The sequence below is a fragment of the Suncus etruscus genome, chromosome 4 (assembly GCF_024139225.1).
Source record: "Suncus etruscus isolate mSunEtr1 chromosome 4, mSunEtr1.pri.cur, whole genome shotgun sequence".
In the NCBI taxonomy this organism is placed as follows: Eukaryota; Metazoa; Chordata; class Mammalia; order Eulipotyphla; family Soricidae; genus Suncus; species Suncus etruscus.
In genome coordinates this window covers 38,051,111-38,077,662 of record NC_064851.1, presented here as the reverse complement: position 1 = coordinate 38,077,662, position 26,552 = coordinate 38,051,111, and the positions used below count along the sequence as shown (strand labels likewise).

The following is a 26,552-nucleotide window of genomic DNA, read 5'->3' as shown; positions in this document are numbered from 1 at the left end:
AGAAAGAAAGAAAGAAAGAAAGAAAGAAAGAAAGAAGGAAGAAGGAAGGAAGGAAGGAAGGAAGGAAGGAAGGAAGGAAGGAAGGAAGGAAGGAAGGAAGGAAGGAAGGAAGGAAGGAAGGAAGGAAGGAAGGAAGAAAGTAAAAGAGAAAGAAAGAAAAAGAAAGAAGAGAGTTAAAGGAGAAAATTCAATCTGCACATTAATGAAAGAAGTTGCCTTAACAGTGGACAGGGACATATTTCCATGTATAATATTTCCTTAACAAATCTATTTCTACCTTAAGAGTATAATGCTGCTGTATGTTCACTATTGTCCTATTTTGTTGAAAGGTTTGAAGTCAATTCTTTTTTCTTTTTTTCTTTTTTTTGTTTTGTTTTGTTTTGTTTTTGGGCCACACCCAGCAGTGCTCAGGGGTTACTCCTGGCTCTCTGCTCAGAAATAGCTCCTGGCAGGCACGGGGGACCATATGGGACACCGGGATTCGAACCAACCACCTTTGGTTCTGGATCGGCTGCTTGCAAGGCAAACGCCGCTGTGCTATCTCTCCGGGCCCTGAAGTCAATTCTTTCTGTGCATCTTGCCATGTACAACTCCATGAAGACTTTCTCTGTCTCCACGCTGAGACTTCAGTCCTGGGGCTTTGACATGTTCTGGGATGTTGTCAAGTGGAATTCCAGATGGACTGAGTGGGACTATTTGAAACAAAATCCTAAATGTAGGTCTTTGGACCTTGCTATTTTCTTCACTATGAATGCAGCCATGAGTGAGCCTTTGGCACAAATGAACAGGACCTCATCTATATCCATAAGGAAAGTTTTAGAGGAAAGAGGGATCTTCAGGGTGTGGCTCTCTATTGTCTGTCCTTGGAACACACACACACACACACACAGGGTGTGGCTCTCTATTGTCTGTCCTTGGAACACACACACACACACACACACACACACACACACACACACACACCATTGTCCAGCCTGTGGAATCTGTGGTCTGAGGGTAGGGAATGAGGTATTTTTGAAACTATGCCATTTATGTAGCTATCTCTTTCTTACACCTGGGCCCTTGACTTTTGAACTTAAACTGTACAAATTGTCTCTTTGTCCTCTAACTCAAGAGTAACATCCTTTCCCTAAAGCAGTATGACTCAGTTATAGCTTTCCAGGTTAGGAGGAAGATCCTAGGGGTAAAAAGTGATGAAAAATCATAAAACACAACATTGAAAAGATTTGAGTTGAGAACAGAGAGATGATTCTTTAAAACATATCCTAATTCTTTAATACTGAATAGTGTGTCCATAGTATGTAGCTTATTATAGACTTATGTGTACATATGACTTCCTGCAGGGCTGTAAGACACACATGTGACCCTTAAGGGAGGACAAAACAGTGAAAGTATATGTACCTAGCTTGTTCTGGCAGGGTTAGGACTGTAAGTATCTCACTGAAAAGTCCATTGAAAAACTCAGATTTGGGAAAATGTGTTGATAGTATATCATAGTTTTATTTTTAATGTGATGATCTCTCGGGGGACTGTCATGCCAAACCGAACTTCTTGCAAGTAATGTAAAATGTTTTCCCTTGAACGGATGACCCTGCCAATCATATTTCAGGTATGCTAAGAACTGAGTGAAAGAGTCAAAATTAGCCAAACAGTCTAGAGAAATAACTCAAAGAACTGAGGGCATGCTTGCATTTAGAAAGTCTGGATTTGACCTCCATCACTGGTTGTTCCTAGAGCACAGTACAATAGAGCCAAAGGAAAAGAAAGAAAAACAGAAGCAAATTATTCTCCTTCTTTCTGTGATAGAGCCTACATTATGAAAATGAACATGAGTAAAGTCCTCCTGTTTTGTAGAGACCTATTTGTTGATTAAGATGGATGTCTTCTCAAAAGAGAGGAGGGCTGAACATTACAGCTGACCTCATAAATCTCACCACAAAGAGTGATGAGTTTAGTTAGAGAAATAACCACATTGGGAACTATCCTAACAATGAGAATATCTGAGGGAAGTGGAAAGCCTGTCTAGAGTACAGGTAGGAGCAGGGAGGGGAGGAGGGATATTTGGGTCATTGGTGATGGGAATGTTACATTGATGATGGGGGGGGGTGTCATCTGATATGACTGAAACCCAACCACAATCATGTTTGTAACCAAGGTGTTTAAATAAAAAAATATTTAAAAAAAGAAAAAAGATGGATGTCTTCTTTGACAGGAAGTAGGAATGAGAGTTATCAAGGACTTTCGTTGGCTCTCCCATTCAAATGCCTTAGAAGTCATTGCTTCTTACTTTTCTCCTTACCTAAGTCCTCAAGCTTCAAAGCATGCTCTTCTCTGCATGTGACATCCAGGAGAGTATTCAACCTGGGGTGGTTTATAGCGAAGAGATAAATACACCCAGTTTTTTCAAGGATCAAGTAGGACCATTCTGAGACATGTTTATATCAGCACTGTCCAAGGAAAATCTGAATCACATCTCTGGTTTATATTTTTCAGTTGTCACATTAAAAAAAAAAGCCAAAACCAGAAAGTACTATGGAAAAGGTGTTTTACTTTGCTCATGGCTAAACAGGATTTGATCCCTGGCACTACATATAATCCTCCAAGCACTGCCAGGAGTGACCTCTAAGCAGCAAAGCAGTAAGCCCTGAGTACACCCAGGTATGGCCCCATTCTTACTCCCCTTTTTATTATATGAAATAGGTTTTAACAGTATATTGTGTTTACTCCCATGTAGCTAAAATATTAGCATAACATTTGAGGTATGGTAACTATGTGCAGCTGAGTAAAAAAAAAATTTTTTTAAAGAGTTTGCTAAGGAGGTAGAATGTAAAGCAGAAGGAAACTTTGGGTCATTGGTGAAGGGACCCTGACACTGATGGTGGGTTTTAAGTTGGAACATAGAATGTTTGAAATTGTATTTCCAACAGCTTTCTAAGACACAGTGTTTAAATAAAATTTAAAAAGAATAAAGAAAATATTAGCACATCAATATGTAACAATATTAACAAATTAATAATTTCCATAATTATTGTACTAACATGCATTAACTTTTTTTTTCACTAACATGCTTTTTTTTTTTTTTTTTGCATGTCAAAAATCCTATATGTAGGCCGGAGTGGTAACCCAGCAGTAGAGTGTTTGCCTTGCACGCGACTGACCCAGGACAGATGCGGATTCTATCCCCAGCATCCCATCTGGTCCCCCGAGCCAGGAGCAATTTCTGAGCCCAGAGCCAGGAGTAATCCTTGAGTGACACAAGTGTGCCTCCCCACCAAAAGAACTAAAATCCTATATGTATTTTACCTTTATAGAACATCTCGATTCTGATTAGCTCAGCGGCTGCTTAGGACTAATGATTACAGAGATAGGTAAATTTTCATTGCCTTTCAATGGATTAGCCCCAGTTTCTCAAAGCAGTAACCTAAGTGATAAATCCAATTTATTTCCCCCTTTCATTTTCTGGAATACTTTGCTTCCTTATATCATTTGCTAAATGAATTATTTGCACTCTATTCCTACCTTGAACTCAGTTTCTAGGGCACTCATCCAAATATACAATGGATCTAGGCCTCTAAGGTAAAGTGGCAGCAATATATTATATTACTTTTAAAATTATTTTCAATTTTGAACTTATCTTTTGTGTCAATAGTGTATAGAGCTTTGAGCACAGATCAAGCATAGTCCTGTCCTTCTGGTTATTGTTACATAGGTAAACACATGCTAAAAGTAACAGCAAGATATATTCTGTGCTCCTGACAAGTCAGGCAAAGGGACTGTCCAATCTTTATACTGAACAACAAAGAAGAGATCAGTGTTCCCTTCCTTAGAATCAAAATGGTGGTTACAGTAGCAACTGCCATCAAAATAACAAAGGCAAACTTTCATAGGGTCGCGATTAGCTATTTGGTTGAATGACAGATAAGTGTCTAACACTCAAGAATACAAGGGACCATGATTAACTTCATATAAAATTTTCCTGGAGATCTTTGTACAAGGACATATATTATGTACTTAAATAATGAGAGAAAATATAAGCTACTATAATTTTATATTAAAAGGAAATGTAAATTTTTCCTGTAGTTATTAAGTAGGACACCTGCTAGGTAGATGAATTAAGCTTCAGTCTGCTGCCCCAAACAGGATGCCTCAGAGAATTTTCCACTCATGCCTCTAAAAGCAACTAAGCAGATGAACTCTGGTGCTATTCATAAAGTTCCCTAAAAGTGATACTTGCATTGTCAATTATAGAGTGATGACTTACAGAAATGTCAGGAAACACTAGATATCAAACAGCCCTATCAGAGATGGGAGAGTGATTTTATGGCAGCACATCCAAAAATTTTGTAAAAAATCCTGACCTCAAAATATCCATATATGTTCACAAACTCTTGTTGTGTATTTAGCTGCTTATTTGTACACCTTCATTTCTCTTAATCATAATGTAATCTTTGAGAATTTAGCTATTTCCAGGAATACTCTTTCTAATACTACCAAATAAAGGCTAATATATTTCAATTTACAAGACATAGACATATAAAATAAGCAAAGTTTCCTATAAAAGACCATCCTAACCTTATATCATTATTCTCGTACCACTCCAGACACATTTACCTTTATTACTTTTCCCAAAACTAAATTTTAAAATAACAAAGAAAATTGCAACATTTCATTTTGGCTTCCACAACAACTGAAATTATTATTCTAAGATCGCCAATAATTTTGATTCCTAATACCTAACTTCTCTTCATTCTCATACTATTTGAATTCATAATAACCTTTATCATATTATACAACTTTTCTTTTGTTCATACCACTTCACTAAATAACTAGCTAGTATCTACTGTAAACTAAGCACTGTCATAAGATCTTAAGTACTTCAGAAGATAAAACAAAGATCCTTTGATGAGTTCATACTAGAATTAATTTGGAAGCTAGTGAAGGATAGCAAAGTCATGAGCTTTAGTAAAAGATGGTATTTGTGAGAACAGAGAAATAAAACGTCCCCTTTTTAGCAACAAAGACAAGGCTTGAACTTTGGAGGCTCAGATTATGAGTCAGCTATTGGATGATGAATCTGTGAATCAACATGTGATGTTCACCTTCCTAAAGGATCCCCAAAACATGGAGACTGATGATGTAGCTCACTATATGCATATGCAAAGCCCTGATTTCTTCAAACAGTACATTATTTTCTAAAATAAAAAATTGAGCCCCACCCAGTGATATTCAGGGGTTACTCCTGGCTCCTTTCTCAGGAATTATCCTGGAGGTGCTAGTGAGAGGGTATATGGGATGCCAGGAATTAAACCTGGGTCTGCTGCATGCAAAGCAAATCCCCTACTCCCTGTACTATCTTTTTCAGCCCTTAAACAATATATTCTTGTGGGGGGAGATGTTACACTCAGTGTGATCAGCTTATTCCTGGCTCTACATTTAGGAATCACTCCTGGTGATGCTCAGGGGACCATGATGCTGGGAATTGAACCTGGGTTGGTTGCGTACCAGGCACGCTCCTTACCCACTGTACTATCACCCCAACAGTACATTCTTAAGTATCACAAGATGTTCATGATGATTGGATTTCCTTTCTGAATAGAAAGGGACTTCCCAAGACATTTTGGTGTATGTGGTAATCAAGGGCAAGTTTCTGAGAATTCTTAGCCAACTGGGCCAGTGGTCCAACAAAATGGCCTGAGGACACAGTGTAGTTCCAGCCCTATAGTGCTGCTTGGGCTAAAGTGTTCTGAGAGATTATCTAGTCCTTTCCAGCAACGTTTGTGAACTTCCAGGATTTCATCTAGCCATGCTGCAGAGGATCAGATGATGTCATGAGTACAACTGAGGTTGCCTGCATGCATAACATGTACTTTAACCCACTATACCTGTTTCTCCTGGAAAACAAAGTTAATGTGTTATTTACATCTTTGTCTGATAAGGTCTACTGATTCTTTGAAACTCACATCCTCCTTCTCTAATTCCCATCATCTTTCTATGAGTTCAGGTCTCCATCCTCCAAGCTGTCCTCTCTCTCAAGATCCAGTTTATTTTATCACTCTTATCTCATATTGTTGCCTAAAATATAAACCAATACTATACTGCCTTTGTCCTAAAATAGACCTTCTGAAATTGATGGTCTGCTTTACCCAATATCTCACTGTTTATTTATACACTGAGACAGTCATGCCTAGAAAACACACAATGAATTATTATTTTTTTATCCAAACAAGATAAAAATTCTATTCTTGGGCCCGGAGAGATAGCACAGTGGCGTTTGCCTTGCAAGCAGCTGATCCAGGACCAAATCCCGGTGTCCCATATGGTCCCCCGTGCCTGCCAGGAGCTATTTCTGAGCAGACAGCCAGGAGTAACCCCTGAGCGCCGCTGCATGTGGCCTGAAAAAAAAAAATTCTATTCTTGTTTCAATAGGATTAACACACTTCACTTCTATAAAAACTACCTGTTGTTGAAATAAACATAGAAAGTTAAAAAAAAAAACTCGCAAGTGATTAATAGAGCTAAACTAACTTCGACATGATCTCAGATCATCCCAAACAGGTGGTGTGGGTTTTGGAAACAGTACCAAAACAGTCTAAAGCTTGCCTTCTGACCTGTAGGTCATGACTTATTGAGGTTATGTAGCTAAAGGTGGGGGACATGGATTTTTTTTTTGTTTTAAAATAAATTTGTAAGTTGTTATCAGTAAATATTTAATGTGTGTAGTTTTAACATATATTAGAGTTCACATAAAATTATTGGGTAAAAAAGAGTAGCAAGTGTAAAAAGCTTATGTTCAGGTCTAAATTGCATAAAGCTAACTCACTGTCTAGATTTTAAAGAGTATTCAAGGTGATTTTACTTTCAGCAACTTGGTGCAACTAAGTCAAATTGGAATACAGCACTCATTCAGAAAGTCAGTACCAATGACCATTCCTTAGCAACGGTGGGCTTTTCCTCATTTCTGAAGGTAGGTCCACAGGGTGTGGACTAGAAGTAACAGAAATTAGGGCAACAATTTGGGAACAGAGTTAACTCATTGCTGGAAGTATAGATGAGAGGTCAAATTGTTTTGTGGTCCAGGGAAATTAAGATCATGGAATGTAAGAGAAAGTACAGTACAAACAGACCAGGATTCTATCCAGGCACTGCATATAGTCCTCTGAGCCCTGCCAGTAGTAAATTATGAGAGCAGAGTCAGGACTATGCCCTAAACACAACCAGATGTAGTTCACACACACACACACACACACACACACACACACACACACACACACACACACGAAAGGATCATCAATAAGAAGGCAATGACAAGTATCATTGATCTGACAATCATTGACAAGTATCAAGATCTGAAGGATGAATGAATAAATAATGACAGTAACACTCAAAATTCATAAAAATGACAATTACTATGGAAAATTACTGAGACATTATAGTGGTTCATGACACATTCAATCAATGAGAAAATATGTTTCTGTTGTTCATCCTTAAAATGTCAGCAGTTCCCAATACTCCACTTTCACTCCTCTTCCCTTTATATATTAGTTATTTTTTAACAGTTGATGAGACACCTGGGGACAGAAAAGTTAGAAAACTTGCTTGAACTTGAACAGTAAATGGTAAATGAATGATTCAAGCCTAAGTAAAGATTGAAAACTAGAGAATGAGATGTGAGTCAGAAACCACAAAGATGAAAGTTAGGGCAGGTAATGGGTTGGGGCAAATGGATTAAAGCTAAGGCTATGATGATTTACATAACACTGAATTCTCCTTTAGCTGCATCCTGGTGTGTCATAGAAATAAAAATGGAGGAGACATACAAGGGAGAATGGACATAATTGAAAAAGCTTTCTGACATATAAATTTTTTATTTTGCCTTATTATTTCACATTTTTATTGTGGTAGCAACATTTAATACTTATCTACCCTCAATGAAACTTTGTGTATAACAAAGCATTTTTAACTATCACCACAATTTGTATACCAGATATCTGGAACATATATTCATTTCACATAACTGAAATTTTATATTCATCAAAAAACCTAATATTGTCATTTAATATATATTTATCGTACACCTATAAGTCTTTCACACATCAGTGCAAGGGATACCAAGTGGTACTAGGGAATCAAACCCTAAATTCCTGAATGCAACGTAGGTACTCCAGCCCTTAGAACGATCTCTACTACCTTAGAACCAGTAGAACCATCTACTAAGCCTACTAGTATTAGTATTTTCTGGCTGCTATAACAAATTAGCACATCATGGTTACTTTTTGTTTTGTTTTGTTTTGTTTTGTTTTTGGGTCACACCCAGCATCGTTCAGGGATTACTCCTGGCTCTACACTCAGAAATCACTCCTGGCAGGCTCAGGGGACCATATAGGATGCCGGGATTCAAACCACCATCCTTCTGCGTGCAAGGAAAATGCCCTACCTCCATGCTATTTCTCTGGCCCCGAACATGGTTACTTTAAGGATTGAATTTTATTGCACATAGATCTATAAGTGGTAAGTCTAAGATTAGTGTGCTAACATTATTTGGTAGTTGTAAGAGCTCTTTCCCTTCAGGTGGCAGATTGACAACTTTTTTTTTACTTTTGTTTGTTTGTTTGTTTGTTTGTGGTTTTTGGGTCACACCCGGCAGTGCTCAGGGGTTACTCCTGGCTCCATGCTCAGAAATTGTTCCTGGCAGGCACGGGGGACCATATGGGATGCTGGGATTCGAACCTATGACCTTCTGCATGAAAGGCAAACACCTTACCTCCATGCTATCTCTCCGACCCCAGATTGACAACTTTTAATTGTACTTCACATGGTAGAAAGAGCAAAGGTGTCAATTTTGTTCACAGAGCTCCAACTTCTTGACCCCATCACTGCACAAAGGCACACACCTAAACTATCGCGTTGAGGGTTAGGATTTCAATATATAGCTTTTTGGGGAATACAAAGCTTCAATTCATGACCATTAAAGCCAAACACTAGGAACAGTGGAAAGATTGATAAATTGCTGGCACAACTCAAGTTGCATTATTTATATATCTAAACAACATAGATTAAATATTAATAAAAGTAGTAAATCTGGGGGCTAGAGCAATATGCAATAACAATAGCATAGCCGCCTTTGCACGCAACTGACCCAGGATGGACCTCAGTTCGATCCTCAGTGTCCCATATGGTCCCCAAAGTCAGGAGAGATTTCTGAGTGCATAGCCAGGAATAACCCCTGAGCATTACCGGATGTGGCCCAAAAAACTAACAACAACAAAAAAGTAGTAGACCAAATATGTTCTAATCTTATAGCCAGCTCTTTCCAAAGCAAAATCCTGGGAATAGGATTAGCAAAATTAGATAAAGGAGAAAGACACCAATTTCTACTCCTGGGCTAAGTCCTTTCCCCTGCTTAGCAAAGACCTATAATGTGTAAATGCTCTACTCTTAGGAATATGATTTTCTAAAGTCTTAGATGAGAATTTTGTCAACATCATTTAGACTATAATTCATGTAATAAAAATGGCTTTTTTGAGGGAAGTCCTGTTTCCTCTCTGTGGTCACCCTACTTTTTACCCAAAGCACTTTTAAATTGCTGGTTTAATTAATATTCCTGCGGGCTAAAGAAATAGTACCACAGGTAAAATGCTTGTCAGATTTGATTCTTGGCACCCATTTGGTTTCCCAAGCATTGTCCAGAGTGGTCCCAGGGCACAGCACTAGAAGTAACCTTGAGCAAAGCTGAGCGTGGCCCCCAAAAGTAATTTTGTTAACACTGCCACATAACTAAAAAACAAAATATTAAGCTTTCCATTCTCAAAAATGTCAATTCCTCTCTCAGTATATTCTTCCATAACTCTGACATGGATGATATATATAATATGATAGACAAATTTTCAGTTGAATAAACAAACAAGGGAGATAATACTGAGAATGGAACAAGATTGCTGGTGTTGGAAATGAAATAAGTAAGGGTCAACAACATGGAAAGAGTCCAATTTATGGTTATGAAAGAATCCCAATTATCAGATATGGTTCTGAGAGCTGCTACATCTTGCTATGCACACATGGCAAAGGTGAGTTTAATCCCAGGTACTAAAAATGGTACCCCGACACTGCCAGAAATGACCCTGTAACATAGAGGTAGTAGAAAGCTGAGCATCATCAGGAGTCCTCAACCCCCTCAAATAATCATATATGTGTGCAAATATACATATAAACATACGACAAACAGAAGCTTTAACAGCATATATAGCAAAATATCAATATTTGTTGAATTTAAGTAAAGAACATCAAGTATTTGTAAATTATTTCTTCCAGTTTCGTATAGCTTGAAATGTTTTAAGAATTCTAAAAAGATCAAGTGTTTAAGTGCTTGCTTTGGCAGCACATATACTAAAATTGTAACGATACAGAGATTAGCATGGCCCCTGTGCAAGAACAAGTGTATAAAAGCATCCTCATAATAATTGCATCAAAATGGGAGTCTCAAATAATCTTTGGTTTGTTTGTTTTGTTTGTTTGATTTTTGTTTTTTGAGGGGGCCACACCCGGCAGCACTCAGGAGATTCGCTCCTAGCAGGCTCAGGGGACCATATGGGATGCGGGAATCGAACCCAGGTCCTTCCAGGGTCTACTACCTGCAAGGCAAACGCCCTACTGCTGTGCTATCACTCTTTTTTTTTTTTTTTTTTTTTTTTTGGTTTTTGGGCCACACCCAGTAACGCTCAGGAGTTACTCCTGGCTATGCGCTCAGAAGTTGCTCCTGGCTTGGGGGACCATATGGGACACCGGGGGATCAAACCGAGGTCCGTCCAAGGCTAGCGCAGGCAAGGCAGGCACCTTACCTTTAGCGCCACCGCCCGGCCCCTGTGCTATCACTCTTGCCCGAGGTTTTTTCTGTTTTGTTTTGGTTTGGTTTGGGGGACACACCTGGTGACGTTCAGGGATTACTCCTGGCTATGCACTCAGAAATTAATTGCTCCTGACTCCGGGGACCACATATGATGCCAGGGGATCAACCTCGGTTAGCGGGTGCAAGGCAGACACCCTACTGCTTGTGCCAACGCTCTGGCTCCATGCTTGAGGTCTTAATCTTTTTAAATTTTATTACACATGGATCTAGAAGAGGGAAAAGGATGCTAACATGATTTGATACTTTGATGATCTTAAAATTTCCTTCCTTGAGGCTGGAGAGATAGTGCAGTGAATAGGGTGCATGCTTTGCATGTGGCTGACCGGGGTTCCAACTCCAACATCCCAAATGGTCTCCAAGCACTGCTGTAACTATTTCCTGAGTGGAGAGCTAGAGTAAACCCTGAGCACAGCGCTTGTCCCGTCCCCTTCGTGTCCTCTCCCCCCAAAAAAAATTCCCTTTATTTATCATTAGGGCTGATATGGTTATGATCAAGACCTAAAAAAATGCCAGAGCGGGCCTGGAGAGATAGCACAGCGGTGTTTGTCTTGCAAGCAGGGATCCAGGACCAAAGGTGGTTGGTTCGAATCCCGGTGTCCCATATGGTCCCCCATGCCTGCCAGGAGCTATTTCTGAGCAGACTACCAGGAGTAACCCCTGAGCACCGCCGGGTGTGGCCCAAAAAACAAAAAACAAAAAAAAAAATGCCAGAGCAGTAGCACAGCCATAGGGCATTTTGCCTTATACGCAGCCAACCCAACCTGGAATGGATCCTGGTTTTATCCCAGCATCCCCACCCCATATGGTCCCCCGAGCCTGCCAGGAGTGATTTCTGGGCGCAGAGACAGGAGTAAACCCTGAGCGCTATCAGGTGTGGCCCAAAACCAAACACAAAAACAAAAGACTTTAGAAAGAACCTGTGGACACATATATATAAAAAAAGAAAGTACTAATTTTCTTGAACTCTGTACTCTGCTGTTGGGAATTTATACAAAGGAAATAATAATTCTAAAGAATCAAGGGTTGAATGTGAATGAAGAATATTGGTGGTTTCTTTTTACAACAATGACAAACTGGAAATAACATGAATCATACAAATTATGGGGAGAATGCTCACCCACCATTGCCCCCCTGGTCTTACTGAACTGACCTTTGCTGGATCTCCCTGAGGGACTCTAGCTAGTGTCTCTGCTTCAGCTCATACACCTACAATCTATGCTCTCCTCAGCAAACAAAATGGTTATTTTAAAAAGAAATGCAAGAGCTTCCCCATTCCACTTACTGCTACTAACACCAGATCTGAGCTTCCACTTCCTGGCACCTGGATTATGGCAATCATACGCTAACTGGGTTTTACCTCTTCCTCCTTCCTTCCTCTCAGTCTATGAGAGAACTCCTTTTTAAATCATCAATCCTATCATGACACTCATCTGCTCAATATCCTCCAGTGGCTTCTTATCTGACTCAGATGGTAAACCCATATGACTCAATGCCAAATCACGGTAAACTTGTACAGTGGCACACAGGACCTCACCTCCTTCCCAGGCGCACTAGATCACGCCTGGCAGTAAAGGGGGACCATGTGGGAAGCCAGGAATCGATCCCAGGTCAGTCACATAAAAGGCAAATGCTTGCTGTGCTATCCCTGGACCACACTCCATCTTTTTCATTGGCGCTTCCCTCTAAGAATGAAGTTCTTTGTCTGCAAGATTCGTTCACTTGCCCTTCTCCTTATCGTTGCTTACGAACTACCTTGTTCAGATATTTACTGCTTTGTGCAGCCCTGTCCTACATCCAACTATTTGTACGGGTTAGATTTTCATGACCTTAGTTTTGTATGCTCAAAGTGGGTCTGGCCTTGAAGTTTATCTTATCTTAGAGCTACTCTTGAGATAATGATAGAATGACTCTAGAATCACATTTTGGTTCTATTCCAGAGAACTCATTGTCAGGGACTATCTGTTTCCAGATGAACAATCAATTGATACAGACTGTGCAAAGTGCCTCCAAGAACCTTACATAGATCAATTATTTGCTTATCACAGCAGCATGATTCGCTGACCATCCCACAAAAAAAAAAAAAAAAAAAAAAAAAAAAGGAAGTACAAGTAGAATTTAAAAAAGAATGTATGCAAACGTTAAATGAGGGGGTTAAAGAATGAAGGGGTGGCAGTTTTTGGGTGGTTGACTTTTCTTTCAAAAAAAATTTCATATTCGGACCGGAACGATACAGCACAGCGGATGGCGTTTGCCTTGCACAATACAGAACTGAGTTCAATCCCTGGCATCCCATTTACCCCCCACCCCACCTCACCCCCGCCAGCCTGTCCCCCAAATCAACCCCCCACCCAAAAAAAAGTCTCATATTTTTTTTTGTTTTGTTTTGTTTTTGGGCCACACCCTGTGACGCTCAGGGGTTACTCCTGGCTATGCGCTCAGAAGTTGCTCCTGGCTTCTTGGGGGACCATATGGGACGCCGGGGGATCGAACCGCGGTCCGTCCTAGGCTAGCGCAGGCAAGGCAGGCACCTTACCTCCAGCGCCACCGCCCGGCCCCAAAAGTCTCATATTTTAAGTGTGTAGGCGGAGTGGGAGGATAATGAAAAAACTTGACAGGGCAAAACCAGCAACAAAAAGCAGGAGGAGGTCGTGTCTGGAAAAGAAAAGGGGAGGGAGCACCCAAAGGGGCCAACAAGTCGAGACGGACTTCACCAATGAGTTGTCCGCGGCCGCCGCCAGGCCCAAATGGGCCTCACCCCCGGAAGCGACTCCTTATAGGGAGACCAAAAACCTGCCTCAGGCAAACGGCGGGCAGAGGCTGTGGGCGGAGCCAAGCTGAACGTGGGTAGTATAGACCCGCCCCCGATGTCTCCTATTGGCTGTTGCCGAGACTGTGGGCGGGGCGCATGGGAGAACACATCGAGTGCGCCTGCGCCTAGTCCAGGGCGGAAAGGAAGCGGGCACCGCGCCGGACTGACTCCTGCCTGGGTCTATGTGGCCAACCGCGCTAGAAGTGGAGCCGGCAGCGCCGCGACTGGATTCCGCCGAGCCCCTCAGTTTACGGAGCGGTCGGCTTTTTGACCCTTCCCTTCGGCTCCGCCTTCTCCTCTCCGCCCCTCGCCCGGCGGCTGAAGCCCACCACCGGCCTGGGCGGGGCGCGCCGCCCAAACTCGCGGACCCGGAAGTAGTGGCCTCCGCCGCCTCGGCCATGGATACCGTCGCTGTCGCGCCGTCGCTCACCGAGGAGGACATGACTGAAGTGAAGAAGGACGTGAGTAGTAGTAGTAGATGAAGATCTGGCCAGGGCCGGGGGGAGGGGGGGGACGGAAGCCCGGAAGTCCCATATTTAGTCGGAAGTGGGCTTGCGGGTCTCGAGAGCGGAAGTTCCCAGGCACTGGAACGCCCGAGCGCTGCTGCCTCGAAGAGACCTGGATGCCTGCTGGAGATCGCGCCAGACCCAGCGACCTGCGCATGCGCGTCTGGCTCAACTTGGCGCTAGGGTTTCTGGAAGTTTGTCCCAGCAGCGATTCCGTCTCCCCGGGGATCAGCCCATTCATTCCCCACTCCCAACTCGGTGCTGCTTGCTGGCTGCTGCACTGGGTCTATAGCAGCGGAGCAGATCTATGGGGAACCTTACTTCACCCGCGGGGTGTGGAAGCTCAGCTGCTGCTAGAAGCACACCCCGGAATTCCCCCCTTGTAAGCAGACGCCCACACACATACACACAGATGTGTATGTGTGCTGGGGGGGGGGGCGAGCACTCGCACAGAAGATAGTCACCAGTAAAGGTCACAGAGAATTCAGTAGTTGGCTTGGAGGCTTGAAACACCTGTGCAAATTTTCCTGTGACTAGGGAAAGTTAACGGTGCTCTCTTATTTTCTTCCCTTTGGTATTCGTTGCCTGCCTTTCTCTAGTCTAGAAGATACACACGAGTAGCACTAAGCGTTGCTCTCTATGAATCCGATTAGAAATGAACTCAGCATACACTTTGTACTGCTTTAATACTGTCAAGTAGTTAGACAAAGTCATCGTTTGTGAACGAGATAAGATCACTTTTGAAGTGCTTATTTCTCCAAAGCCCTCTCTTTCCCCCACCACTCTCGTGATTTTTTGTTTTGTTTTTGGGTCAAACCCGGCTGCACTCAGGGGGTTACTCCTGGCTCTATGCTCAGAAATAGATCCTGGCAGGCTCGGGGGACCATATGGGATGCCAGGATTCAAACCACCGTCCTTCTGCATGCAAGGCAAATGCTCTACCTCCATGCTATCTTTCCGGCCACAGCACCCCCGAGACTTAATATATTGTACTCATAATCGCAGTTGGGAGATCTGAGTCACTGACCCCGGGAGGGAATCGTGCTTTGGTTTCCTCATTCAGCAGATGTTCGTTGCAGCAAGTGCTGAAGTAGAGCCTCGTGCTCTGCACACCCCTCCAAGAGGCAATTCTTGGTAACTTCCAACATAGGAGAACTCCAGAGAAGCTCCTGAGCAGCAGCTGCGGTTGAAGAGTGGTGGTGAAGGAATTCCCTGTCTGGCCTTTTGAAAAGATCTTAGATGGGATAAGGCTGAAACATTGAGAACTGCTGTAGAATGAATGAAGTTGTGTTCAAAATTTGTACTTTTCCAGGGAAACTATGAACTTTGAGGATCTGTTATGTTCTAAATGCTAAGTCGCATCATTTGCCATTTGCACTTAATCGCTCGCAGAATCTCTTAAGACTGGAAGGGGACATTCCAAATTACCTATGATAAAGCAGGGAGTGTACTGGCTATAAGTCAGGGTCTGAAACCTATAACAAAGACACATGTGAAGAGGCTTCCAGGCCTAATTTCCTTTAGTTCACTGATTTATCCATCACCTTGATTACATTTCAAAACTAGAGAGAAATCCCAACCTTCAGGGAAACTTGGATATTTGCAGAGGCTTATTAAATTAAGTATGTACCGTTTTGTTTAAAAATTTTTACCCAGGATATTTTCAAAATGGTTTATGGCCTTAGGAATTTTTAAAATAATCATCATGTTTTGATCTTCTCTCTCAACTCTGGATGTGTTTTTACCCCAAATATCCACTAGAAATTAGCCTTTATGTCCTGCATTTTTCTCACTTTGCCTAAAATAAAACTTGTGGAGGGGTTAGGCCACACCTGACAGTACTCAGAAATTTCTTCTTGCAGAGTCAAGGATGCAGGGAATCAAACCCAGTCAGTCGTATTCAAGGCTAACATCCTACCTGCTGTACAATATTGCTCTGGCCCTGTAAAAAGAAAACTTTTTTTCGTGCTCTCAGAGCTACTTATTGTTTGGGATATATTATCTTGTAGAAATATTATACCCATTCATGTACACTATAAAATCTTGTATACTAAATTCTTGTATTCTATATACCCAGACTCCTGCAGAAGTATATTTTTCCCCTACCCTATACTTTATACTCAAATGTTTATTTAATCTTCTTCACTGAATTTAATTCAGTTTTAAAATATGGATTGTATGCTGTTGTGGGTTGGTACTGTAGTTGATTTTAACAGTTCAAAAATTTAAAGACAGGGACCAGATAGCACAGTGGTAGAGCATTTGCCTTGCATGTGGCAGACCCAGGATGGACCTGGGTTCGATTCCAGGCATTCCATATGGTCTCCCGAGCCTGCTAGGAGAGATTTCTGAATGCAGAGCCAGGAGTAATCCCTGAGTGCCACAGGGTATGAAAAAAATAAATAAAATTAAAGATAATTCTGGTTTGAAAAGAGCTCAATTCCTTGGGAGTAAAGGATACTAACTAAAAGGAAAATGTAAATCACAAAATAAGTGCAATGAATTTTACATTCATCCACAACACTTTATGCTGACACTGCTAAATACAAAGTACCTAGTATTGAATAAGCATGTCTGGTTTTTACCTGCTTACAAAAAATTTCCTTAGCATTGAAAATGAAATGTATAGTGAAAACTATGAAGGAGACAAAACATGTTATGTAATGATAGCAGGGTAAATCAGTTGAGATAGGATGGCCAGGGACAGTTTGCATTTAAACTGTCATAAAAGTTATGACAGGGCCGGGTAGGTGGCGCTGGAGGTAAGGTGTCTGCCTTGCAAGCGCTAGCCAAGGAAGGACCGCGGTTCGATCCCCCGGCGTCCCATATGGTCCCCCCCAAGCCAGGGGCGATTTCTGAGCACATAGCCAGGAGTAACCCCTGAGCGTCAAATGGGTGTGGCCCAAAAACCAAAAAAAAAAAAAAAAAAAAAAAAGTTATGACAGAAGAATAAAATTTGCACAAGAAGGACCTATGATAGTCAAGACTTTGATTTGGGGAAACTGGGAGAAATCGGAGATCTTGAGGTAACATTATAAAAGTGACTAGAGTCGTATCTTAAAAAGTCTTAGACAGGGGCCGGGAAGGTGGCGCTAGAGGTAAGGTGTCTGCCTTACAAGTGCTAGCCAAGGAACGGACCGCGGTTCGATCCCCCGGCGTCCCATATGGTCCCCCCAAGCCAGGGGCGATTTCTGAGCACATAGCCAGGAGTAATCCCTGAGCGTCAAACGGGTGTGGCCCAAAAACCAAAAAAAAAAAAAAAAAAAAAAAAAACAAAACAAAAAAGTCTTAGACAATTATACTTGGCTTTTCTCCCAGTTACAGTATAGACCTATTGAAGGGTTGTTAGAGCTTAAGGTTCTCTCTGACATTGAGCAAAAATGAGAAGAGGGGTCTGTACCCTAATTTTAAAAAGCAATAGAATCCATATAGTTTGCTATGATTTGGATCAGTGTGAAGACATTGGTGATGTACAGAAGGGGGATGGCAGAAATACATTTGAAAGAGAAAGGATAGAATGTGATGATGTAATGCTGAAGACTGAACAGAATCAGATTAGTGTATGAAAATGTCAGGTCAGCAGTCAGACATACAGATAAGAACAATGTGAGCTAGATAATGTTAACATGAGCACTGTTCGTAACCTGTTAGTCTCCTGTGGCATATGGGTTCCATTCCAGTGCAACAGAAAGTCCCACGACCCTTCTCTGACTGACTTATTTAAGCTTTCAGGTTAAGGTCTTGGAGACAGAAAAAAAAGGAGGTTGGGGGAAGAGATATGCATACAGAAGTTCCTTCTTTACTGGACCTATCATCTACCCTTCAGAAATAAAATAGGTTTTCCCCCAGTTAAACCTGATGCTACTTCTAGCCCTTGGATCTTTCCAACATATCACACACTCCCCTTCAATCCCCACACTTGGACTGTGGTAAAAAGAGAAAAAGTATTTCAGACTGTGTCAGCTGTGTGCTTGCTAAGAAGATAAGTACAGATTTAAAAAATGTGAACTCAGCCTTAAGGAGACCTTTGGTGACTGTTTTGTTTTGAGGCCACTCCCCAGCAATGTTCAGGATTAATTCCTGGCTCTGCACTCAGGAATTACTCCTGGTGTTGTGCAGGGACCATATGGGATGTTGGAGAAGCAAATTTCCCACTCTCTTTACTCTCTGGTCCTATTGGTGACTTCTTAAAAATAAGTAGAAATACAAAATGGGGCCCGGAGAGATAGCACAGCGGCGTTTGCCTTGCAAGCAGCCGATCCAGGACCAAAGGTGGTTGGTTCGAATCCCGGTGTCCCATATGGTCTCCCCCGTACCTGCCAGGAGCTATTTCTGAGCAGACAGCCAGGAGTAACCCCTGAGCACCGCCAGGTGTGGCCCAAAAACCAAAAAAAAAAAAAAAAAAAAAGAAATACAAAATGGTAATGAATTTGGGAAAAAGAAATTAGTTCCTGATATATATAAAAGTAAAATATATCGATAAGGTGCCATAAGGATAAATGCGAGGAGTATGTAACTTATGGTGAACAGGTGACCTTATGTAATGCTACATGAGAGACCACTTCTGCCCTGAATTTTAAGGGATAAGAAGGATCTTTGTATATGAAAAAAGGTTAACATAAAAAAAAATGTAGTTAGTGATAAATCGCATTATCAGATAGTATATGAACACATAGTGGTGGTAGATTAAACTAGGGGAGTTAACAGGATCCATAAGATGAAATGACTTGCCTGAATCTGTCAAATAGTTATTAATTTTTTTTTTTTTTTTTTTTTTTTTTTGGTTTTTGGGCCACACCCGGTAACGCTCAGGGGCTACTCCTGGCTATGCGCTAAGAAGTTGCTCCTGGCTTGGGGGACCATATGGGACACCGGGGGATCGAACCGCAGTCCTTCCAAGGCTGGCGCAGGCAAGGCAGGCACCTTACCTCTAGCGCCACCGCCCGGCCCCAAATAGTTATTAATTTTTGAGCAACTTAATGTGTTGGGGAAGCTGCCCAGATGTTATCAGCAAGTATGTTCCCCATCGGAGTGTGGCAGTTCTTTTTTACTTACAAAGCTTGTCTGGAGTAGCCACAAATGAGTAGTTCACCAGACAATTCCCAGACAGATTTCAAATCTCTTATAAAGGCCTCACCTCTGTTCAGTCACTGTATCATCCAGATAATCCCAAAGGCACTTAACTCTTCTCAAGACTATGTCTTTGGAGCAGCTTCTAAGAATGTTAAAAACAAAAGATACGGGGCCGGCGAGGTGGCGCTAGAGGTAAGGTGTCGTGTCTGCCTTGCAAACGCTAGCCAAGGAAAGATCGCGACCGTGATTCGATTCCCTGGTGTCCCATATGGTCCCCCCAAGCCAGGGGCAATTTCTGAGTGCTTAGCCAGGAGTAACCCCTGAGCATCAAATGGGTGTGGCTCGAAAAACCAAAAAAAGAAAAAAAGATACAGGGCCGAGAAGGTGGCGCTAGAGGTAAGGTGTCTGCCTTGCAAGCACTAGCATAGGACGGACAGTGGTTCAATCCCCCGGAGTCCCATATGGTCCCCCCAAGCCAGGAGTAATCCCTGAGCGTCAAATGGGTGTGTCCCAAAAACCAAAAAACAAAACAAAACAAAAGGTACAAGCATTCCAAGGAACAAAATTTAATTTATATTATAAGGAAGGGGGTGAAAAGTTACTTTGGTTCAGCTCCTGAGTTATAAGTGGGTCACACACTCTCTTAATTGCCTTCAACATCGAGAACCTAACTTTCAGATAAACTCTCATATAGTCCTTCTAGAGGACTGGCATGCAAGGCATTGTCAGTTCCTCCAAAAGGACTGACCTGTAAGGCATTTCTCATTAAAACCTAAAATTTTCATAGGTTACAAAACTTGCCCTAGTTTTCACCAGCCTTTGTGGCAGATTGTAGATTTGCATTAAGATTGGTCTTAGTCTAGTGTCCAGAGTCTTAATTTCTCTACTACTCTGTAATGGATTAGTCAAGGATAGAATCAATGTTCAATTTTTTGTTTGTTTGTTTGTTTGTTTTTTTGTTTTTGGGCCACACCCGTTTGACGCTCAAGGGTTACTCCTGGCTATGAGCTCAGAAATCGCCCCTGGCTTGGGGGGACCATATGGGACGCCGGGGGATCGAACCACGGTCCTTCCTTGGCTAGCGCTTGCAAGGCAGACACCTTACCTCCAGCGCCACCTACCCGGCCCCTCAATGTTCAATTTTTAAAAAATTGAAAAGCACCCCAGTATTCATAGAACACATAATTTTTTTTTTTGGAAAAACATCTTATGAGAGATGGGGAAGAAATATTACAAGGTACTTGTTAGTGACCTCTGTAAAATGATAATACCTGAACTAGAGTAATGCTAATTAATAATAGAGGTGAAGTAAAAGGAAGCAGATTAGATAAAAAAAAATTAAATTGAGAAGATTTGAGTGATTGGATCCTACAATTAAAAAAAGAGGCAAAGTTACTGCTGAATTTTAGGTTTATAGTGTGGCTATAGAGATATTTCCAATGGAACTTAGACAATCAAAGAAAAAGAGTAAGGAAAGATAAAAAATTTGGTTTTAGACATCTTGTGTTTGAAGTACCTCTGGGATGTCTGGATCACAAAAAGTTTTGATCACATAAGCTACTTTGGGAATCATCAACATAGTTGTTTTAAATACAATGGGTTTATGAATATAGCTCAGTTATAGGGGCTTATGTCTTATATACACAGGGTCTGGGTTTCAGTCCCTGACCTCACATACTTCCCCTCCAGTATCACCAAGGAGGGTCCCAGTGACCTCAAGCACCACAGAGGTTAAATACTGTATATCCTTTGACTCAACATTGACTCCTTGTTGGCCAAGTGTCCCCAGGAAAATTGCTCCTGACCACTGCTTAAGAGAGGCTCTTTAAAACATGATAACACATAAGGCTTTTTATGTTCAGCTTGTAATTCTGCTTGTCTTTCTCTCCATCCCCATAACTTAAAGTCATGTATTTCAGGGGCCAGAGCTATAGCACAGTAGTAAGGCATTTGCCTTACACGTAACCAACCCGGGACTGACCCCGATTTGATTCCCGGCATCCTGTATGATCCCCTGAGCTTGCCAGGATCGACTTCTTTTTTTTTTTTTAAGTATAAAGGCTAGGCCGGCTCGGTGGCGCTAGAAGTAAGGCGTCTGCCTTGTAAGCGCTAGCCTAGGACAGACCACTTTTCGATCCTTTGTGTCCCATATGGTCCCCCAAGCCAAGAGCGATTTCTGAGCGGATAGCCAGGAGTAGCCCCTGAGCGTCAACGGGTGTGCTCCCCAAAAAAACAAACAAAAAGTATAAAGTATAAAAAATTTCCTTTTTTAAGGATTCTTGAACTAATCTGCCTAGTTTTCAAGGAGGGACTTCTGAGTGCAGAGCCAGGAGTAAACCCTGAGCACCGCCAGGCATGGCCCAAAAACAAAAACAAAAAAAAATAAAACATGTCTTTGTAATGTGAGCATTGCAGCAGAGTTTGCTCCCTTCCTAGTTCTTTGTAAAAGTATTATTTTTTGGGGGGCGGGTCACAGCGCAGTGCCCATGGGTTACTCCTGGCTCTACTCTCAGAAATTTCTCCTGGCAGGCTTGGAGGACCATATGGGATGCCAGGATTTGAACCACCGTCCTTCTGCATGCAAAGCAAACACCTACCTCCATGCTATCTCTCCAGCCCCTGCAAAAGTATTTTTATTCTTACTTGTAAACCTTAGTCTTTTTTTTTTTTAACAAGTTAGGAAAGTGGCTTTGCTTTATTTTGTTTGTTTGTTTGTTTGTTTTTGGGCCACACCCGGCTGTGCTCAGGGGTTACTCATGGCTATCTGCTCAGAAATAGCTCTTGGCAGACATGGGGAACCATATAGGATGTTGGGATTCGAACCAACCACCTTAGGTCGACTGCTTGCAAGGCAAACACCGCTCTGCTATCTCTCCGGACCTGTGGCTTTGCTTTAAAGGTTCCACACACTGCTCAGGAACCAGGTGGTACCAGGGATCTGACTGACCTTGGCTACTTCCAAGGCCAGTCTTAAACCATTACTCTGTTTTTGGCTTTAAATCGTTGACTCTTCTGGCTATAGGGAAATGTATTTTTCTCAGCACATTATAAAAATTCTTCTAATCCAACCCATTTTCTTTCACATCTTTTTTTTGTTTTTTGTTTGTTTGTAATTGTTTTTGGGTCACACCCAAAAACACACAGAGGTTACTCCTGGCTCCATGCTCAGAAATTGCTCCTGGCAGGCTCGGAGGACCATACGAGATGCTGGGATTCGAACCAATGACCTTCTGCATGAAAGGCAAACGCCTTACCTCCATGCTATCTCTCCGACCCCCTTCTTTCTAATCTTAATCCCACTTACTACATGTGCGGGTGTCCTGCAAGCCCTCCGAGGGGACCCGACCAGCGGAGAGTAGATGAGAGGCTTACGGACAGCCGCACCTTTATTTTACGTAGCTCAGATCAAAACCGCACCTGTAAAAATCTAAGAGGTTATTAAAGAATGGCCCAAGACGTAAAATTTCTGTTCAAAGGCTCTTTAATATGATTCTGCACTCACTTATATAGACAAGGTAAAGGGGGGCAGGCAAAAGGCAATGTCAATCATACGTTTGGCGGCAAACTGCTTCATTATTCCAAATAAGGTATAAGCCCAGTGTAGGTAAGAAGAAACAAAGTAAATCATTTTCCAGAAAGGGGGGGGGGGAAGCAGTGACAATCTTGCAAGCACTGCTAAATCAGCAGCTTTCAAGGAATTGCCCTATGACCCAAAGTAGGGTCTGCAGACCACTTTCCGGAACTCTCAGCAGGTTTTATGGTGGGGCAAGCTTTGTTGCATAGGGCGATGAGGTTTAGCTATTAACTCAGGAATTTAAGCTATGGGGAGACTTGGCTCCATGGTATCAGGCGGTGTCTTCCTCCCCTAGGCTGAGAAGTTACTTTATTACTTGATGGTTGCCTTTTTCCTGTTGGTATATGGGCTTATAGCAGACAGCACTTAGCACTGAAAAAATGGCAGGGAGTTTTGCAAAAGTAACCACTGAGTCAGTCACGGTAGCCAACATACATGTGCCCTATTTTAAACTACACAAGATTTTGTGGTATTTATGCCTCAGCTTAAATGTAACCCCTGTAAATTTCCTGTGTGCTGGAGGGTAGAGTTAAATGCTCTGCTTCCCTAATACTTGATCTTCTTTTTTTTTTTTTTTTTTTTTGGTTTTTGGGCCACACCCAGCGGTGCTCAGGGGTTACTCCTGGCTATCTGCTCAGAAATAGCTCCTGGCAGGCATGGGGGACCATATGGGACACCGGGATTCGAACCAACCACCTTAGGTTCTGGATCGGCTGCTTGCAAGGCAAACACCGCTGTGCTATCTCTCCAGGCCCAATACTTGATCTTCTAATAACCATTTACCTCTGTGATTTTTGTAAGGTGCTAAAAAGTGAAATTGAAATCTGATTTTCTTGTAGGCTTTAGAAAATTTGCGTGTATACCTGTGTGAAAAAATCATAGCTGAGAGACATTTTGATCATCTACGTGCCAAAAAAATACTCAGTAAAGAAGACACTGAAGAGATTTCTTGCCGAACATCTAGTCGAAAAAGGGCTGGAAAGCTGTTAGACTACTTACAAGAAAACCCCAAAGGACTAGATACTCTGGTTGAATCTATCCGGAGAGAGAAAACACAGACCTTCCTAATACAGAAGATTACAGATGAAGTGCTAAAACTTAGAAATATAAAAATAGAATATCTGAAAGGTAAGGTATTTTTGGTGTCCTAGAGTTTAGTTAAATATCCAGAAGTGATCAGTCAAAGAAGTTATATTTACTTATTACATTTAATTTGCATTTTTGGCCCTGGGAAAGTAGGCTGCCACTTAGTATATGTTTAGGGGACCAGAGAGATGACTCAGTGGGCTGAGCAGATGCTTTGCATGCAGTAGTCCTGGGTTTGTCACCACATGGTCCAATGAGCACTCTCAGGAGCAATCACTGAGCTGGAAGTAGACTTGTGAATTGTAAGGTATGGCCACACACAACAAAAGGAGGGGCCAGAGAGATAGTATAATGGGTAGGGCTCGTGCTTAGAATGTTTTTGACTTGGATTTAATCCCCAATACCACTGCCATGAATGATCCCTGAGCAAAGCTGGGCATGACCCAAAATCAGTTAAAAGTTTCCCTGAGAAAATATAAACAATTACTAGAATATCTTTTGATTGTTGGCAAAAGCAAATAAAACGGGATAAATTTATCAATATCTATTTAAAGTATGGTTGGGAGTAATTAACTTGTATCTTTAAAAAGTTGCACAGTGTGCTGTGGCCTCGCTTAAGTTTTTATTTTAGCTTTTCATTTACATCTGCATTTTATTGCAGGACTGAAATGTAGCAGCTGTGAGCCTTTTCCAGATGGAGCCACAAACAACAGCCTCTCTAGATCAAATTCAGATGATAGTACTTTATCTGAAAAACTGAGACCGTCCACTGTTATGTACCATCCAGAAGGAGAATCCAGCACAGCCCCCTTTTTTTCTACTCATTCATCTCTGAATTTGCCCATATCTGAAGTAGGCAGAACTGAAAATACCACCTTCTCTTCAACTACACTTCCAAGACCTGGGGATCCTGGGGCACCTCCTTTGCCACCAGATCTACAATTAGAAGAAGAAGGAAATTGTGGAAATTCTAGTGAAATGTTTCTTCCCTTAAGATCACGTGCAATTTCTCGGCAATGACAGCTTTATGCTCTTTCTATTGTTTTTTTATGTTTTTCTCTTATGCCTGACTGCTCAGGGCCTACTCCTAGTCTGTTGCTTGGGGAACCCTAAATTACCAGAGACTGAACCTGGGCTTCCCACTTGTGGAACATGCACACTAGCACTATCTCCCCTGACCCATGTCGTTTCACTTTAAAATAATGACAAAATATATAAAAGGATATGAATCTATTTTATATAATTGCTATACTGACTTACTAACATTTGAAATGTTTTAAAATGCCATGTAAGCATATTCTGTAAATAGAAATTTTTAGAATAAAATCAGCATAATTTTAGATATGATAAAATCATGTTTATCATGTGCTTTTCATATTTTTTATTTTTGTGTTTTACTGTCTTCTAATTTTTTATGCTTTTTTTGTTTGTTCAATTTTGGCCACACCCAGATGGTACTCAGGGATTACTTCTGGCTCTGCACTCAAAAATTACTCCTGGCAGGCTCGAAAGTATCATATTGGATGCCAAGGCTCAAACCTGGGTTTGCCATGTGCAATGCAATCACCCTACCTGCTGTGCTACCAGTCCAGCCCTAAATTTTTATGTTTTATAATTGATTTTTATGGGAAGTACTCAGGCCCGGAACAACAACTCTTCTCAGTGCATTTGTACTAGAGAAATTTTTAGTCTTAATTCCTTTCCAATCATCAGCAGTAAAATTTGAGAACTAAGCTGTTTCTATTGGGTCATAAGAGATAATCATTGATGTGAAAACTGCCAGTGAACTAAAAGGAACCCTTTTCCTAACCCATTAGTCATTTGAGTCCTTCTGATTCAGAGGAACACCTAACACCTCAATTTGCCAAAACGCATTTCGTGTTTACCTTAATGATTAGTGTTAGTTTATTAATTAAACTAAACATTCCTTGTTTTATCAACTTTTATTCCTAAAGTAAATTCTTGGCATTATTGTTAGTTATTAAATATAAAATGATGAGTTAATTAAAATGCTTTTCAGGTTTTTTTACTTTTTTAATGAAAACCACCATAAAGCTGAACTAATAAAAACATCTTTGTGAGAGCTCTATTTTTTAACACTATTTGGTCCAAGTGAACTATTATCTGTATTTGTTTTGTTATATAACAAAGTAGCTAATTTTGCTTTCTTACAAGTTTATACTCATTGTTTTAGACTCATTATATTCATTGTTTATACTCATTTCCAGAATGTTATATAGTTGGAATCAGAGTATTTAGTCTTTTAAATATAATTTCTTTCACTTAAACACGCATTTACATTTCTTCCATGTCTTTTTGTGTGAGCTCACTTTAAGAGGTCATTTTAACTTTATGTTGCATGTCACTCAATGCAAGATAAAAACCTGGAACCTTAGTTTTCTGGGAGAGTTTTGTTTTTTCCTAAAAGATGTTTTTGTTTGGTTTTGTTTGGAAGTCTTTGAATATATTTTTATAAAAATTGTTTTTTGTTTTTTGTTTGTTTGTTTTTGGGCCACACCCGGCAGTGCTCAGGGGTTACTCCTGGCTGTCTGCTCAGAAATAGCTCCTGGCAGGCACGGGGGACCATATGGGACACTGGGA

At 41.4% G+C, this 26,552-nt stretch overlaps 2 protein-coding genes, 1 non-coding gene and 1 pseudogene across 3 annotated transcripts in view; 3 read left to right on the top strand and 1 right to left on the bottom strand.

The window, feature by feature from the left end:
* Nucleotides 1–26,552, bottom strand: part of RPF1 (ribosome production factor 1 homolog) — a 1,036,037-nt gene that overhangs the window by 215,134 nt on the left and 794,351 nt on the right. The window lies entirely within an intron of this gene.
* Nucleotides 10,360–10,458, top strand: LOC126007622 (uncharacterized; annotated as a pseudogene).
* Nucleotides 13,865–25,278, top strand: BCL10 (BCL10 immune signaling adaptor). Its single transcript, XM_049771275.1, has 3 exons — nt 13,865–14,173; nt 23,705–23,993; nt 24,613–25,278. The coding sequence occupies exons 1-3, from the start codon at nt 13,895–13,897 to the stop codon at nt 24,969–24,971; spliced, it is 927 nt and encodes a 308-aa protein (XP_049627232.1). The 5' UTR covers nt 13,865–13,894; the 3' UTR covers nt 24,972–25,278.
* Nucleotides 17,847–17,971, top strand: LOC126007766 (small nucleolar RNA SNORA54). The gene has a single exon (XR_007495251.1). It is a non-coding gene; the product is annotated as a small nucleolar RNA SNORA54 (small nucleolar RNA).

Coding starts and splice junctions, on each gene's coding strand:
- BCL10 (XM_049771275.1), top strand. CDS start 13,895: ATGTGGCCAACCGCGCTAGAAGTGGAGCCGGCAGCGCCGCGACTGGAT. Junction 14,174..23,704: donor TGACTGAAGTGAAGAAGGAC/GTGAGTAGTAGT, acceptor ATTTTCTTGTAG/GCTTTAGAAAATTTGCGTGT. Junction 23,994..24,612: donor AAAAATAGAATATCTGAAAG/GTAAGGTATTTT, acceptor ATTTTATTGCAG/GACTGAAATGTAGCAGCTGT.